This window comes from Xiphias gladius, chromosome 8, assembly GCF_016859285.1.
Source record: "Xiphias gladius isolate SHS-SW01 ecotype Sanya breed wild chromosome 8, ASM1685928v1, whole genome shotgun sequence".
Lineage (NCBI taxonomy): Eukaryota > Metazoa > Chordata > Actinopteri > Istiophoriformes > Xiphiidae > Xiphias > Xiphias gladius.
In genome coordinates this window covers 17,832,632-17,846,246 of record NC_053407.1, presented here as the reverse complement: position 1 = coordinate 17,846,246, position 13,615 = coordinate 17,832,632, and the positions used below count along the sequence as shown (strand labels likewise).

The 13,615-nt window shown below is 44.7% G+C and overlaps 1 protein-coding gene across 2 annotated transcripts in view; it reads right to left on the bottom strand.

The window, feature by feature from the left end:
• The window catches only part of roraa (RAR-related orphan receptor A, paralog a), a 184,000-nt gene that overhangs the window by 7,052 nt on the left and 163,333 nt on the right, over nt 1-13,615 (bottom strand). For both annotated transcript variants that reach the window (XM_040132992.1, XM_040132993.1), the window contains 8 exons: nt 8,499-8,584; nt 6,767-6,908; nt 3,694-4,089; nt 2,940-3,061; nt 2,702-2,834; nt 1,606-1,713; nt 514-624; nt 197-309 (listed from right to left, as the gene is read on the bottom strand). In XM_040132992.1, coding sequence (XP_039988926.1) covers nt 197-309; nt 514-624; nt 1,606-1,713; nt 2,702-2,834; nt 2,940-3,061; nt 3,694-4,089; nt 6,767-6,908; nt 8,499-8,584 — 1,211 coding nt within the window. The remainder of the gene's footprint in view (nt 1-196; nt 310-513; nt 625-1,605; nt 1,714-2,701; nt 2,835-2,939; nt 3,062-3,693; nt 4,090-6,766; nt 6,909-8,498; nt 8,585-13,615) is intronic.

Here is a 13,615-nt window from a genome sequence, read left to right as displayed (position 1 = left end):
TGATAAAAAGGCGTGTAACGTTATGAATGCTTCGACTGAAATCTGCTAGTTTAATGTAATGCACTAAAAATGGTTGATAGCCTGTGGATAAAGAATCTAAACAGTGGGAGATTGCACTGCTACAAGGGTAGAACATGCTTAGCAGACAGCCACTTTAAGGAATAATTGATGGAGTGTGTACTGCATCACACTGTACCTTTGTAAGTATACCATCCTCTCTGTGGTTCTTCTGCAGGACGTGTTGAAGGGCCAGCTGGATCTTCTGCTGGAGTTTCTCCACCTTCACCTTCTCCTGGAGCCAGGACCGGTCTGGAAAGTAAATTATCACAACTCATGTAGGCCACTTAACAGTCGGCTTGGCTCATGTGAAAAGTAATGATGCAGTGCCTCTAATCTAAAATTTTAATTGATGGAGAAAAACAGGAGGGCAACAGCATTCCTTGTCGTGGTGAATGTGTGCCTACCTTTTTTTTTTTTTTTTTTTTTTTTACTTGCACTATGAATGACACCTACCAGCAGACATCAACACAAAGGCAGAGAACAGGGCGATCTCATCCTCAGACAGGTGCATAGAACACAAGTTTTTCCCAAACTCGAAGATGGAGCTGATCAAGTCGTCACAGCCTGCCACAGCAAAGGACAAAGAGAGAGGGCTCAGGATGAGGAAGACCAAACAACAACATTCACTCTTGATCTTTATTGGGAGAGAGACACATAGGGAGGGGAGAGGGAGGTGAAGGAATGAAAAAGAACGGCATGCTGACAGCACATGGGAGCGTCTTAAGCAGAACAGGCAATGCTGTTACTGAGTTTTGCCTCCCAGACGAGTCACTTTTGGCAGTTGGGTGGTGTTACGCAAGCCAAAATGAGGTCACTATTGAGGCTTTTAGTTCAATCAATTATCGAGTATAGAGAGAGACAGGCGGATGCCGCCGCGGCTCGGTAGGCCCATCACTCTGCCTCCCCCACTGCGGACCCCTCTGCGCAAAACACACAGGACACTGGGACAGATACACATGCTCACTCATAAAACACACAAACAGAGAGTTACAGGGATTGGTAAACTCAGACTAAGAAGCCGAAGTCAGCATTTTTACTGCCACTATGGGACACATTTACATTTACTTTTGCCAAAGGCAGTGGGAAATGCAGGAACATCCATGGTGGAGACTCTTAGTAATGTCATGGCAGTCAAACACAAATGCTATTTGCTTTTGCATGAAATATTTTATGTCAGAGCATCAGTGATGGTTTTGATAGCTCTCTCTCCCAAAAGACACTCCGTCTGGCTTTATTTATTCCACAGTTACAAGAGCCGTATGCAGCAGAGCCTCACTAACGTCTCTGTTCTACCATAAATAACCGCTGCAGAGACAGCAATGCCAGGTGAGGCAGGGATGAGTGCTCAGTGTTTGCTTCCAGGCCTTCAGCATTGTGTAGGACAGAACAGCAGACTCTAATTTTGGCTATTACACCAAGGAAAGGAGTAAGACACTGTAAGAAAACACACACACACACGGCAGCGCACAAATACACACATGCACACTGACTCAAACGTGTGCATGCACACACCCACACACACACACCTACACCCACTCCACTTACCTAATGACTTGAACACATCCGGTCCGGCATATTTTCCATCAAAATAGACTGTGTTGTTTTGCGAGTCAAAGGCACGGCACATTCTGACAAACACAACTTCCAAAGAGCCTGTGGAGAAATACAGGAACAAGATGTTGAATCTCAGCTTTGTTTCTTTTTTTCTTCCCTAACAGTTGCACATCAGTCAGGGATGCAAAACACATGATTGTGCTTTGAACTATTCTTCAATAATATGAGTAACACAACCACTTTGAAATAGAGACGACTGAAATCAGAGGGAGAAGAAAAAATCACCTCTGCAGATGATAATATCGTAGATGCAAGGCTATTCTTCCAATATGACATGCCAGATAAAGATTGTGCTTCATTTAGTAGTGACAATGCGCATTCATTCAACCTTTATTTAGCAAGATAGGTGGGGAAATTATTCTATCCTGTAATTCGTACCACTCTGTGGGAGTGGATAAGAGGATCAAGAAACTGTATCAGAAGCCATTACTGCCTCTGAGGGAGATGCTACTGTTTTAAAATGTCATGTCTGACAAGGGATCTCAGTCTTTATTTCATTATTCATATTGGCTGTGCTAATGTAAATAATACCCAGGGAAAGACCCAGGAGAGGTGTTTGTTTGCTGCATGTGCGGTATGTGTGTAACTGTGTGTTTGAGCATCGCTATTTATGCATGAATATAGGTGACAGTGTGCACAGAGCCACATCTGTGTTTAATATTCTGTAAGAATGTCTTCATGAGAGAAATTCGAATAGGCAGGCGAATACTTGTGTCTGGGAAAAGAGAGGGAAATGGCAGCCGTCATGGTAGGTATTATCTGATCTCAGAAATACATTGCTTATCTAATACTGTGTCCATCTTTGCTATGTATGTAATGAACAGAGGAAAACAGAGAGCGACAGAGACAGAGAGAGGGTACAGGCAGGGTAGGGTCTCCTCTCTTTGACACTGTCTGCGCGTGGGAAGAAGAGGGCTTTGTGCAGTCAGGTCAGCTACGCCCTTGTGACAATGCCAGAGGGGGGTGGTGGTGGTGGTGGTGGTGGGTGAGTTTGACGGCAGCAAGCCATGTTGACAGGCTGTCATACCTGCTTTCAGCAGCACTATCTGATCGTTCTGACACAGCTCCATGAAGCCGTCGATGCGCTTGGCGAACTCCACCACATACTGAATGGCCTCTGTTATTTTGATAGCACACAGCTGCCACATGACTTCCCGGGGCTAAGAGCAGATAGGAAAGAGAATAGGTTATCTGCTCTAAAACAATGCATTTGATGATTGCAACTGCTGTGAACGCCAGCACAGGCCCGGCTGTGGTCAAGCTACCTTGTTCTGGTAGCTCTCCACCTCTTCCTGCAGGAAGGCCTGCCAGGTCATCTGCTGCAGCTCCTCCCTCAGGTACTGACATGTCTCCATGTGTGACTTGGAGATGTTCTGGGCCAGGTGCTCTGAAATACAACCATTATCACAAACCCGGAAGATAACAGTTGACATCTGAATGTTACTCACAAGGCTATGTGAAAGTGAAGACCTCAGTGATGAATTATGCCACAGGAAAAGGAGATTTATTTACTGAGCTCTCAAGAAGGAGGAGAAGCGGAGACGTGTGGGCTTTTTTGACTGGGAAAAGGGTTGTTGACATTTTCTTTTACTGCCTGCAGGAAGCTCATAGCTTAAGGTTGAGGCAAAGCCAATCTAGTTATGACACAAATGCATGAAGAGGAGGAGGGGTACCACGTTACTCACTGAAACAAAGGTCACATTTTCTCTGAAAGAAATATTGAGTATAAGAATTTAAATGGTTTTGAAAACACATCTGTTAAAAGGAGTTCCTAGGCACAGGGGAGCCTAAAAAAATGATTTCCCCAGACGCCTGCCCTGCTGGATCCTGATTGGCCCTAATTAATGGAAACTAATTACAAAAAAGAGGCTCTTTTAATGAGTGTTGGAGATGAGTCTCCAACCTCCTGCTATTTTAAGCAACCTTTGTGTCGTTTGCCCCACGGTTGAGTTGTTCTCCCCCCTCCTCCATTTTGCTGTCTCTCCTTTTGTCTCCCCCCGTCTCTCTCCTGCTTCTTACCTAGTTCAGCCATGGACACGGTGGGGGAGGTTTCTCCATTGGTGAAGGAGCAGTAAGGGAAGAAGCCAGAGCCCGGGGCAAAGTCGCAGATGGGCTCCGGCTTGATGCCGTTGATGTCCAGGCCTGACTGGTCAGGAGATGGCTGGATGTCCAGGTAGAAGCTGCTGACTGCAGAGTCTGGTTTGCTGCCATCAGGGGTGTGACCATCCATGTAGCCGCTGAGGTCGTCATGGAGCTCTGTGAGGCCATTGGCTGAGAGGCCATAGCTAGGCGTGAGTGGCTCCGCCTCTCCAGGCTGTTGTTGGTGGTCGCGCTGTTGCTGCTGCAGCCGGTGCTTCTGGACCTCAGCATACAGGCTGTCTCGCTGCTTCTTCGACATGCGGCCAAACTTCACCGCTGTGATTAGCAGGACAAAACATGAGTGAGACTCCAGTGAAAAATCACAAACAGTTTAAACAGATGCTGCTCTATTTTATCTTTCCATATGTGGCATCCAGGGGCTGCTCTAAAGTAAAATCAGCATAAAGTAAAATAAGTCACCAAAAAATATAATTTGTATCCAAAATAAAACTGAAGCCCTAGTTAATGAATTGTTGTATGACTGTTAACGAAAATTACACATCCTTCTCATGCAACCTCCATGATACTTAATCAATTTTTTGAATTTCTTCAATATTATTGTTGAGTCTAAAAAAAAAACGTATTCTCCAGTATGTGAAACAATATCACCAGGGAGGCCTGAAACAGTGGAATTTTTTCTGAGGACAAATCAACTTATCACAGTATTGGCTAAATTCTTATTCCTTGAATTAAAAAATAAATCTTGGAGTCTGAGACAAAATGTGTTGTTTAGACAACAATGGCAAAGGATTGAATTGTTGATTTTTTTTGGGCAAATTAACTCCCCTACTGGAAAACAAATTGTGTAACGCATTCAGTGGTTATTTGTCAATATGTGCCTTCCTCTGACACAGTAACACACAACTAATCTATGGTATAATCGTATGTTACTGTTAGACCAAAAGCGGCCTGCTATTAGCATCATACTCCCCTAGACTGAGTACTAAAGAGCGATAAACTCTCTTAACAGATGACACTGATGACAAAAAAGCAAATCTCCACATTTCAGAGGGGATCAGTAATGACAGAGATTATGAGAAATGAGCAACTTCATAAATATGAGGCAGAAGAGGGAAGCGACTAACCGCTTACAAGCCACTTGAACATGAGAAAGCTAAGTTGCTGCCTCCGGTTTCAAGGTTTCCAAACTAAACAGCGGTGCCGAGAATGAGACTCCTTGGCCAGAGTTCTGGGGGCCTGCCAGTACGTCAGGCGGTCACAGTGAGTGTGTATGTGTGTGTATTTGTCTACGTACAGTGGAGCGATGCAGAGGAGAGTGCGGGCAGATGGGCTCTGGTGTGTTGAGTGAAGGCAAGAGTCACCTTCGTCTGTCCTGAGTGTGCATGTGCATAGTTGTGCGTGTTAAGTGCTTGTGAGAATGTGTGTGGCTATGTTCTGCTGTGTTCATACACATTCGTGAATATATATGCAAGTGTGTAGCTGAATGAAAGCAAAGCATAAAGACATGCCAGTCTGCCTGTATGTACGTTTTTACTGTGTCTGTGTGCTTTCCTATGTGTGTTTTACAAAAAAAACAACAAAAAAAACCCCACCATAGCTCTGCTCTGCTCTGTTCTGATAGAATCTCCGCAGCCCAGCCCAGTCTGGACCAGCACGGAGCAGGAGGAGCCCTCCAACACATATCCCCACCTGTGTGCTGCCATTAGTGCATCCCAGTTGCAGCAGCACTAATGACGACCTCTAACAGCCTCCTATTCCATCAAACCTAGTTTCTATCACAGCAACAAATTAGGCTCGCAGACAAAGCACTCATCTGCGCGCAGTGGTAAATGGTAAGTGGACTTATATAGCACTTTTCTAGTCTTACCGGCCAATCAAAGCCCTTTACACCACATGCCACATTCACCCATTCACACACACACACACACACACATACTGATGACACAGCCATCAGGGGCAATTTGGGGTTCGGTATCTTGGACACTTCAACTTGTGGACTGGAGGACCTTCCGGTTAGTAGATGACCAACTCTACCTCCTGAGCCACAGCTGCCCCAGTCATAATGGGAGTAATTATCTCTGTGTGCGTTTTCTTTGTTTTTCCAACAAGATATCAATATACAGTACCCCAAGAATATAGGCCCACGAATAAACAACCAAAAAACAATACTGAGTTAAGATGTTGCAATGGAGTTATGGTGTTGTGTTTTGAATGTTTCAGGTAACATACCCCTAAAAGGTTCATCATTTTTACTGATCTTCTCGGAAAAATTGCCAGATTTTTGCAAAGAACAAGGACATTTTTGTCCCAACATACTAAAAACTTCTGTTTCCTGCTGTAAGACAATTCTGACTTCTGTAGTTTACAGTAAACAACTTCCTCTTTTAAAAAGCACAACTCAAAAATCAAATGCAAATTAACTCCTGATTAAATACCAAGTATATAAGTGAGTAAATATATTAAGTACAAGTGAGTAAAAAAATTGCAGTCATTCCTCTTTCCTTTACTTTCAAAATAAACTGATGATCCTGATCCTGGATTTTTTTTAATGCCAAAATAAAAACTAGAATGGCACCCGGTCCAGTGCATATCTCCGCCAAGTCAAAAAAAAAAAGCCCTATCTCGCAATGTTAAGGAAAGTGAGACAAAATTCACTGTGCAAATCAGTTCAGCACTTTTTGCTTAATCCTGCTGACAAATAAACAATCAAAAAACAAACCTCCTTGGTGGAGGTTATAACAAGCACTAACGACACACTATCAGGAACTTACAACAATGACTATTTGACTTTTATGTCCCAATGAAGAAAATTCTTTCCTCTCTTGCCGGCTTTCAAAGCGAGGTCAGAGTCCACAACAGCATCCGTGAAGCACTGGCGCAAACGCACTTCAGCAGAGCGGAGTCTTGCCCACACACGGGCTCGACCTGAGCTCTTTACCTCTGTCTACTCGCCATACCACCCTGCTACATCCGCCCACCTCTATCTCCTTACCATCTCGTGACATGCCCACTGCCAGGCACTTCTGCAGCCGGCAGTGCTGGCAGCGGTTGCGGCTGGTGCGGTCGATCAGGCAGTTCTTCTGACGGGGGCAGGAGTAGGCTGCATTGCTCTGCTGACTCCTCCTGAAGAAGCCCTGCACAGGAGAGGGGCATGGAAACACCTCGGATGAACCTTTGTAGGTGGAAAAATGCTCTGGGACTGGAGGATCAAATCATGTCTTCATAGTGTTTCAGTGCTGTCAGAATTCATTACTGATTGATAGTGATTTATTGTATTCCTAGTGATGATATTTTTATTTTACTGTTGCCAAACAAATTAGATAATAACACTGCTGTGGTGGTTTGTTGCTGGCTGTTATGCTGTATTATCTGGCATCAAAAGAGTGCTGTATTTCAGCAGTGTGTACAGCATGAGGGTGGTGTGTTTGGGTAGGAATGATAACAGTGGATGGTATTTTTCTTCAGTGGGGTTATTAGCGTTGATTAACGCAGCACTGGCATGTGCAGTGCTAAAGGATTGCGAATGCACACCGACTGAATTCCTCATCCTTTGACTTAATGAATTGATTCCAGCACATCATTAACATGCCCCACTCTACCGCTCCATACACATATGTCTTAATTAGCTGCTCATTGGCTGTTTAATTACAAGAAAACAGCTGACAGCTGCCAAGTTGCTTTATAATAGAAGCCATTATGGAAACAGGCTATAACTGCCAGTGACAAGCAGCACTCTTTAATAATGCTATGATTTATGGTCCAAACTTTTGTACTCGCACATATCATTAAAGGGCTCTCTGCCTGGACTAATTAGCAATCATTAAAGATAGATTTCAGCAGTTTATTCTTTAGTGTTTTGTTCCTCTCAGCTCCTGTGTGAGGGAAAGGAGCGCTGGGAAGAACAGCTGAAAGGAACTTCTCTCACTCCCTCCTTCACACACACACACACACACACACACACACACACACACACACACACACACACACACACACACACACACACACACACACACACACACAGACAAACACACACACAGACAAACACACACAGAAAGACACACACAGACAGGAGCAAACAGCAAAGGTGCAGCCTGGCTGAGGAATGCTAATGATGTGCCTGGTGACAAGCACTGGGACAAGAATACACTCTAAGCACAAAATTCCCTCACTATGAATGGCTGGTGCATTTGAAACAGTACAAAAGGCAGCTTCAATGGAGGCAACACACTGTAGCAAACAGCGAACAATCTGCTATAATTCAAAGAACTCTCCTTTTGATCATTTTATTTCAAGAAGAGCAGGCTGCAGCAGAGGCAAAAAACACTGTAAAAAGACATGTCCCTGGGAGGGAATGGCAGAGCAAGGCAGAGGAATGACTTTGTACTACTAATTGTGGTTTTCTGTGACGTCCTCTGCGGTGCTTGACCACTTTAATGATCATGGTCTTGGTGTTTACACTTTGCAGTCCCTCTCAAAATCTTCGTAAAACTTCAGCAACATTTTTCAAATGTTTTTCCTAGCAAGCTACTTTCTTTAGTCCCTCAATTTTCCCTCCCTTTCAGCCTCTCAGCTCTCCTGGCCCTTAAACACACACACACACACACACACACACACACACACACACACACACACACACACACACACACACACACACACACACACACACACACACACACACACACTACTTCCTATGACACAAACAGGTTCAGTCTCATGATGCTTACCTTACAGCCTTCACATGTTATCACGCCATAATGGATGCCTGATGATTTGTCTCCACAGATCTTGCAGGGAATTATTTCGATTTGAGCTGCAGAGAAGAAAAGGATATGAAAGAAATAAAAAAAGAAAATCAACATTTTGCTGTCACAAATCACTGTACAACACTCTCACCATGGATCCATGTAAGTACATGAAAGAGCACTGTGCTTCTAAAAACATCTCATCCGGTGGCTTTTGAATCCTCACTTCCACAGAGCATTAGCTGAATATTTACAGAGTTGTGTGTGTGTGTGTGTGTGTGTGTGTGTGTGTGTGTGTGTGTGTGTGTGTGTGTGTGTGTGTGTGTTTGTGTGTGTGTGTGTAAATGTATGAAGGGAAGGAGGCCATTTTAAGTCCTCACAAGCAGCCAATGTAAACATTGTGTCAATTTGCATCCTAAACACAGCTTACATGGGGAAAAGCCCAGCTACCCACAAACCCTAATATATCACGGTAGTTCCAATACTAGCTTTGTGCAATGACAAAGGGTCATTTAGCCATATGAGGAGATGTATTCCCTCTAGGAAAACTTGACCTCGTGAAGCCTCTTAAACCTCAAAACCCAGAAAATCCTCAAGAGTAAATCTACTGTGGCGACAAAGAATCCTAACATGCCCACTGCGCTGGATGGAGCGGTGGCAGTGACTGTGTATGTACATCTGTATACGCTGTAGAAAAAGGGTTCAGTGGGGGTTAAGCTAAGGTGTTGTGCTGTTGAAAGGCTTGTGAGTCACCCACCATAGAGGACAAAACACAGAGAGGACCGGCCCCATCCATCGTTGGCCTTCTCTTCAGGAGAAGACCACAGGGCAACACAACAGAACAGACAGAACACACAGACATCAGAGGCACAGAACTCCCAGCTTGTCCCACTGCTCTCAGCTTTATCGCTGCAGCCACTGATGCTACATCCCTCTCCGCCGCCACCTCCCCCTCTGTCTTCCTCTCGCTCTCTCTCCCTCCAGAGATCTCTATCTCACAGCCCTCCTCCACATCTCCAACATCTCAGTCCCGCCATCCCAACAGTGCACTGCAGCGCCAGACAAACTCCGCTATCTGATCTAAATCGAGGAAAGATCACCGCGGGATATTTTCTCACGATGTAATGGTTTTCTCCAACCAGCCATGCAGCCAACCAATCAGAGCCAAAAGAGCTACTGCAACACGAGTCTGTACCAATTAGGGGGGAATATTATGATTTTGTCTAAATAAGGTGCAATAAAAATTATAATCACTAAAAAAGTGGTGGTACATTCACTATGTCAAAGTGTTACATCAGCCTCTCCCCCTCCCCTCTAACCAGGCCTAACTGTCTACTATAAAGCCTCGTGTCTCTTCCCAAGACTAGGAGCTTCAAATATCCCTCGTACACCTTAACAACCAACCTCTTTAAACTAGTTTGATAACATCAAAAGTGTTTTTGCCGGGGTTCAATCCAGAGATCCCTGCCCATTTTAATCAGCTGCCTAGGAGCCTGTAATGTGTCATGTGGATAATGTCCTTGTCCCTGAGGCAAGCCTGGGAGAGGCCCTTAACACAGAGCCACTAATCCACTAACCCCGGAGCCACACTCTATTCATTCAGGAATCTGTGTCTGTTCTCCTCGCACTGCTGGAGTCAACAAGACTGGCCATGTTTACATGGAATTAGCCTACATTTTAGTAAAATGAACAAAAGGGAGTGGTGGAACATGCAAAATTAATTCTCCTCCAGACAACACCTCCTGCGATTTGTGATTCTCACACACAATAGAGGGCACTGCACCTCGTCGGCCTGGATTAGAGTGAAATCCAGGCAGGAGGCGGGCTCTGACAACCTAACTGAGAGGGTTAATTTATAATTAATCTTTTCCTTACTGTGCACAGTTGCTTGTTATTCAGTTAGGTCTATCGCTGTATGAGTGCACTCTATTGTTTGTTTTTGTGTTCTCCCTGCATGAGCATTTGCAGAGCAGTGTGTTTCGACTCCTTTAGCATTTTCAGCCTCATTACTTACATAATTTGTTCTGACATGCACTCACAACAACTGAGGCGTGTTGTAATTATGACTAGCTGTGGTTATGTTGAACTAAAGGTTGTAGTGTTAGGCCCCAGCCATTGGGTGGCAGTGCAGGGCTGTGGCTATGGTTGTCTTGCCAAGTTAAGACAAGCTTCCACCCACCCTATCCAGCCCACAGGCTTTTGGCTCTGAGCTCCAGCCTATGATAGCTCCAGGCTTAGGCTGCTGCTAGCTTCCCCCACCCCCACAGCATAGCTGTGAGATGCCTTCATCTTTCCTGAAGAAGCGAAGCTGGCTGGGCGCTCGCTCAGGCCTGACAGAGGCTCTGCCACATCAGGTGAAAGCAGTGGGAGTAGAGACGCGGGGGTGCCAGGCCAGGCAGGGCACACACACACACACACACACACACACACACACACACACACACACACACACACACACACACACACACACACACACACACACACACACACACACACACACACGCATATGCAAGCATGCCTCACAAAGCCCTATCTGCTGCAGGAAGGCCCTGATCGCAAACAGCCTCACCAGCTAACACCCTCTCACTCCACCGCTGCACAGCCCCTGGATGCTCAGTGCACTCAACAGTAAAAAGGGTTTGTCTCTGGACCAGCTGAGGCAGGCTCTGTAGTATCTTCTATGAGAAACAACCTCAGTCTGAACATATCGTTATTTCCACACTGGAATAAGCTGCTTTCAAAAAGAGGGGGGTCAAGGAGAATATGTACTACAGAGACACAATGGAGATCAAATTCACCATTAAGTCACCTACAATATCAGCCTAAGTTAGTATTTGTATATCTGTATGACTGTGCAAGTTGTCCTCTTGAGTGACTGGTCATGGGGCCCCTAAGCCACACTTGAGACACTGAGGATGATTTAAACTGAATTCACAGAGGGGAGTCAGTCAAACAAAAAGGCCCGCGCTATAAGCACTCCCAATCTGGCAGTCAATATCTATTGACATGAGCTGCGGTGTTAACTGCCTCTTGGTGTGAAACAGGCAGCTGCTGGCTCGCTTGAGCTTGACCAGCGCAGTGCCACTGATCCCATTCAACGCGCCTGCCTGCCTGCCTCCCTGCCTGCCCGCTTCCCTGCCAGCCAGCCCTGCCTGCTCTGTTTACGACATCAAAGCCAGGCACAGTTAGATGGGCAGCCGTGCTAAAGCCCATCCCAGCAGCCTGCTGCTCCTCACAGCACTGCGAGATGGCCTCGGCACGCAGGCCACATCAAAGACGCCTGCTAAGACGCTGAGATTATGTGTGAATCACATCGCAGCACAATCACACCACTTGCATAATCATAAGTGGTGGACAACGGTTCAAGACTGATTTCCTGTATGCAGCATTGCAGCCCGGTATTGGTGTCTTGTACAATGGGCATGGCAGAGAGAGGAGACAGTCAGGCTGAATGTTAAAGCTTGTTCTTTGTCTGTCTGTAGCTGAGCAGTTCAAGGACACTGATTCACCACACTAGCAGGCCCTTTGAGGGGATGACGTGTCACTCAGAGCACATGTACAATGGGGCAGCATGGCCTCTGCATGATCACCCGGGGCCCTTCGCTGTCTTCTCCGTAGACCTGAGATCAACCTACTGCTAAAACTACACTACATAATCAAGACCTGGAAACTGACAGTCAAATGTGAAAACCCAGAACAACTTGCCAAATGCACACTAACAGCTTACAGGGCCTTGTCAGAGTTTATTTTATTAGAAGCATGGAATAGACAGAAACTGTAAGACAGAACACTTCCCCCCTAGGCACTGCAAATGTAGTACTGTACTCTATTTATAAATACTGTAGTATTTGAACATATAAAGAATCATTCACAAGACATCATCACATTGTTAACCTGAGAAATATAGTGAAAAAATGGTTAAATATTTAGAAATGCTGATACTACTATTCAGTTTAAATTCCTAAGGAAAAACAATTATTATGCACTGAAAAGGACCTGTTATTTATACCTGCTATAGTAGACTATATTCTTGTCAGATATAAACGCACATGTTAATTAGTTCTCTGTAATTAGTTTTTATATTGTTGGAACGTTCAATATAGCATGCTGGTAATATACATAAAATAAAATACAACTGAAAATCCTACTGGCTTGAGCAAACATGGAAAATCACTAGTCAAAATCTCCTGGCTGTTCCCACTGAACCCTTGGACTACTGACATAATGCTGAAGGATTACGATTATCCCTTACATTACAGACCCATGCCCAGGCCACCATCATAATGCTGAGAGCTTAACCCATTACTCGATTGGACCATTAAATCATTTTCTCATGGCCTGATGATTCATGATAGATGTGCACAATATATAAGGTCTGAAACCAAGGCCTCTATGCTGTTCTGCATACGCAGAGCCATTTTTCCCCCCATTGGCTCATTTTCAATGCACATCATTCTGAAAGGAAGCACGCGAAGCAGTTGGAGAAAAACACATTTACTTCTCTGTGCGTTGTGGTGTGTCAGTCACTGTGTACATATGTATGTGTGTGTGTGTGTGTGTGTGTGTGTGTGTGTGTGTGTGTGTGTGTCGATCGTGTTGTGTTAACAGATGTCAATGAGTGACGCAAGCCAGTGGGCTCATGTCAGAGATTATGTAAGGAACTGGACAGGGTACAGCATTATGAACAGATTAAAAATTCGTCTCCCATCAGACAAACTATTTTAATACATTTTCCTTTTGTAATATTTTGCAACAAAAACCAAACAAAAGTTTATAAGGATCACATGTATGCTCCCAGGACTGTTATACAAAAGCAGATCTTCTTAAAAATAAAGTGTTCACACATGGTCTCCATCATTATGTGCAGCAGCTATTTATTTTGCTACATGAACTTCTCATTTGGCGTTGGAAATCAGATGTCGGTTGATAAACAGAGTCTTCTCTAAACAGATACCCATGACAGTCAGATGCATCTGTAGAGATGACAGCCTAACAAGAGCTGGAATCAGAATTCTGCCTCTTTTCATCTGCCAGGGCTCTGCGGTCATGTGAAGTCGCACAACACAATACTTTTTTATTCCCATTTATGTAGCAGAAGA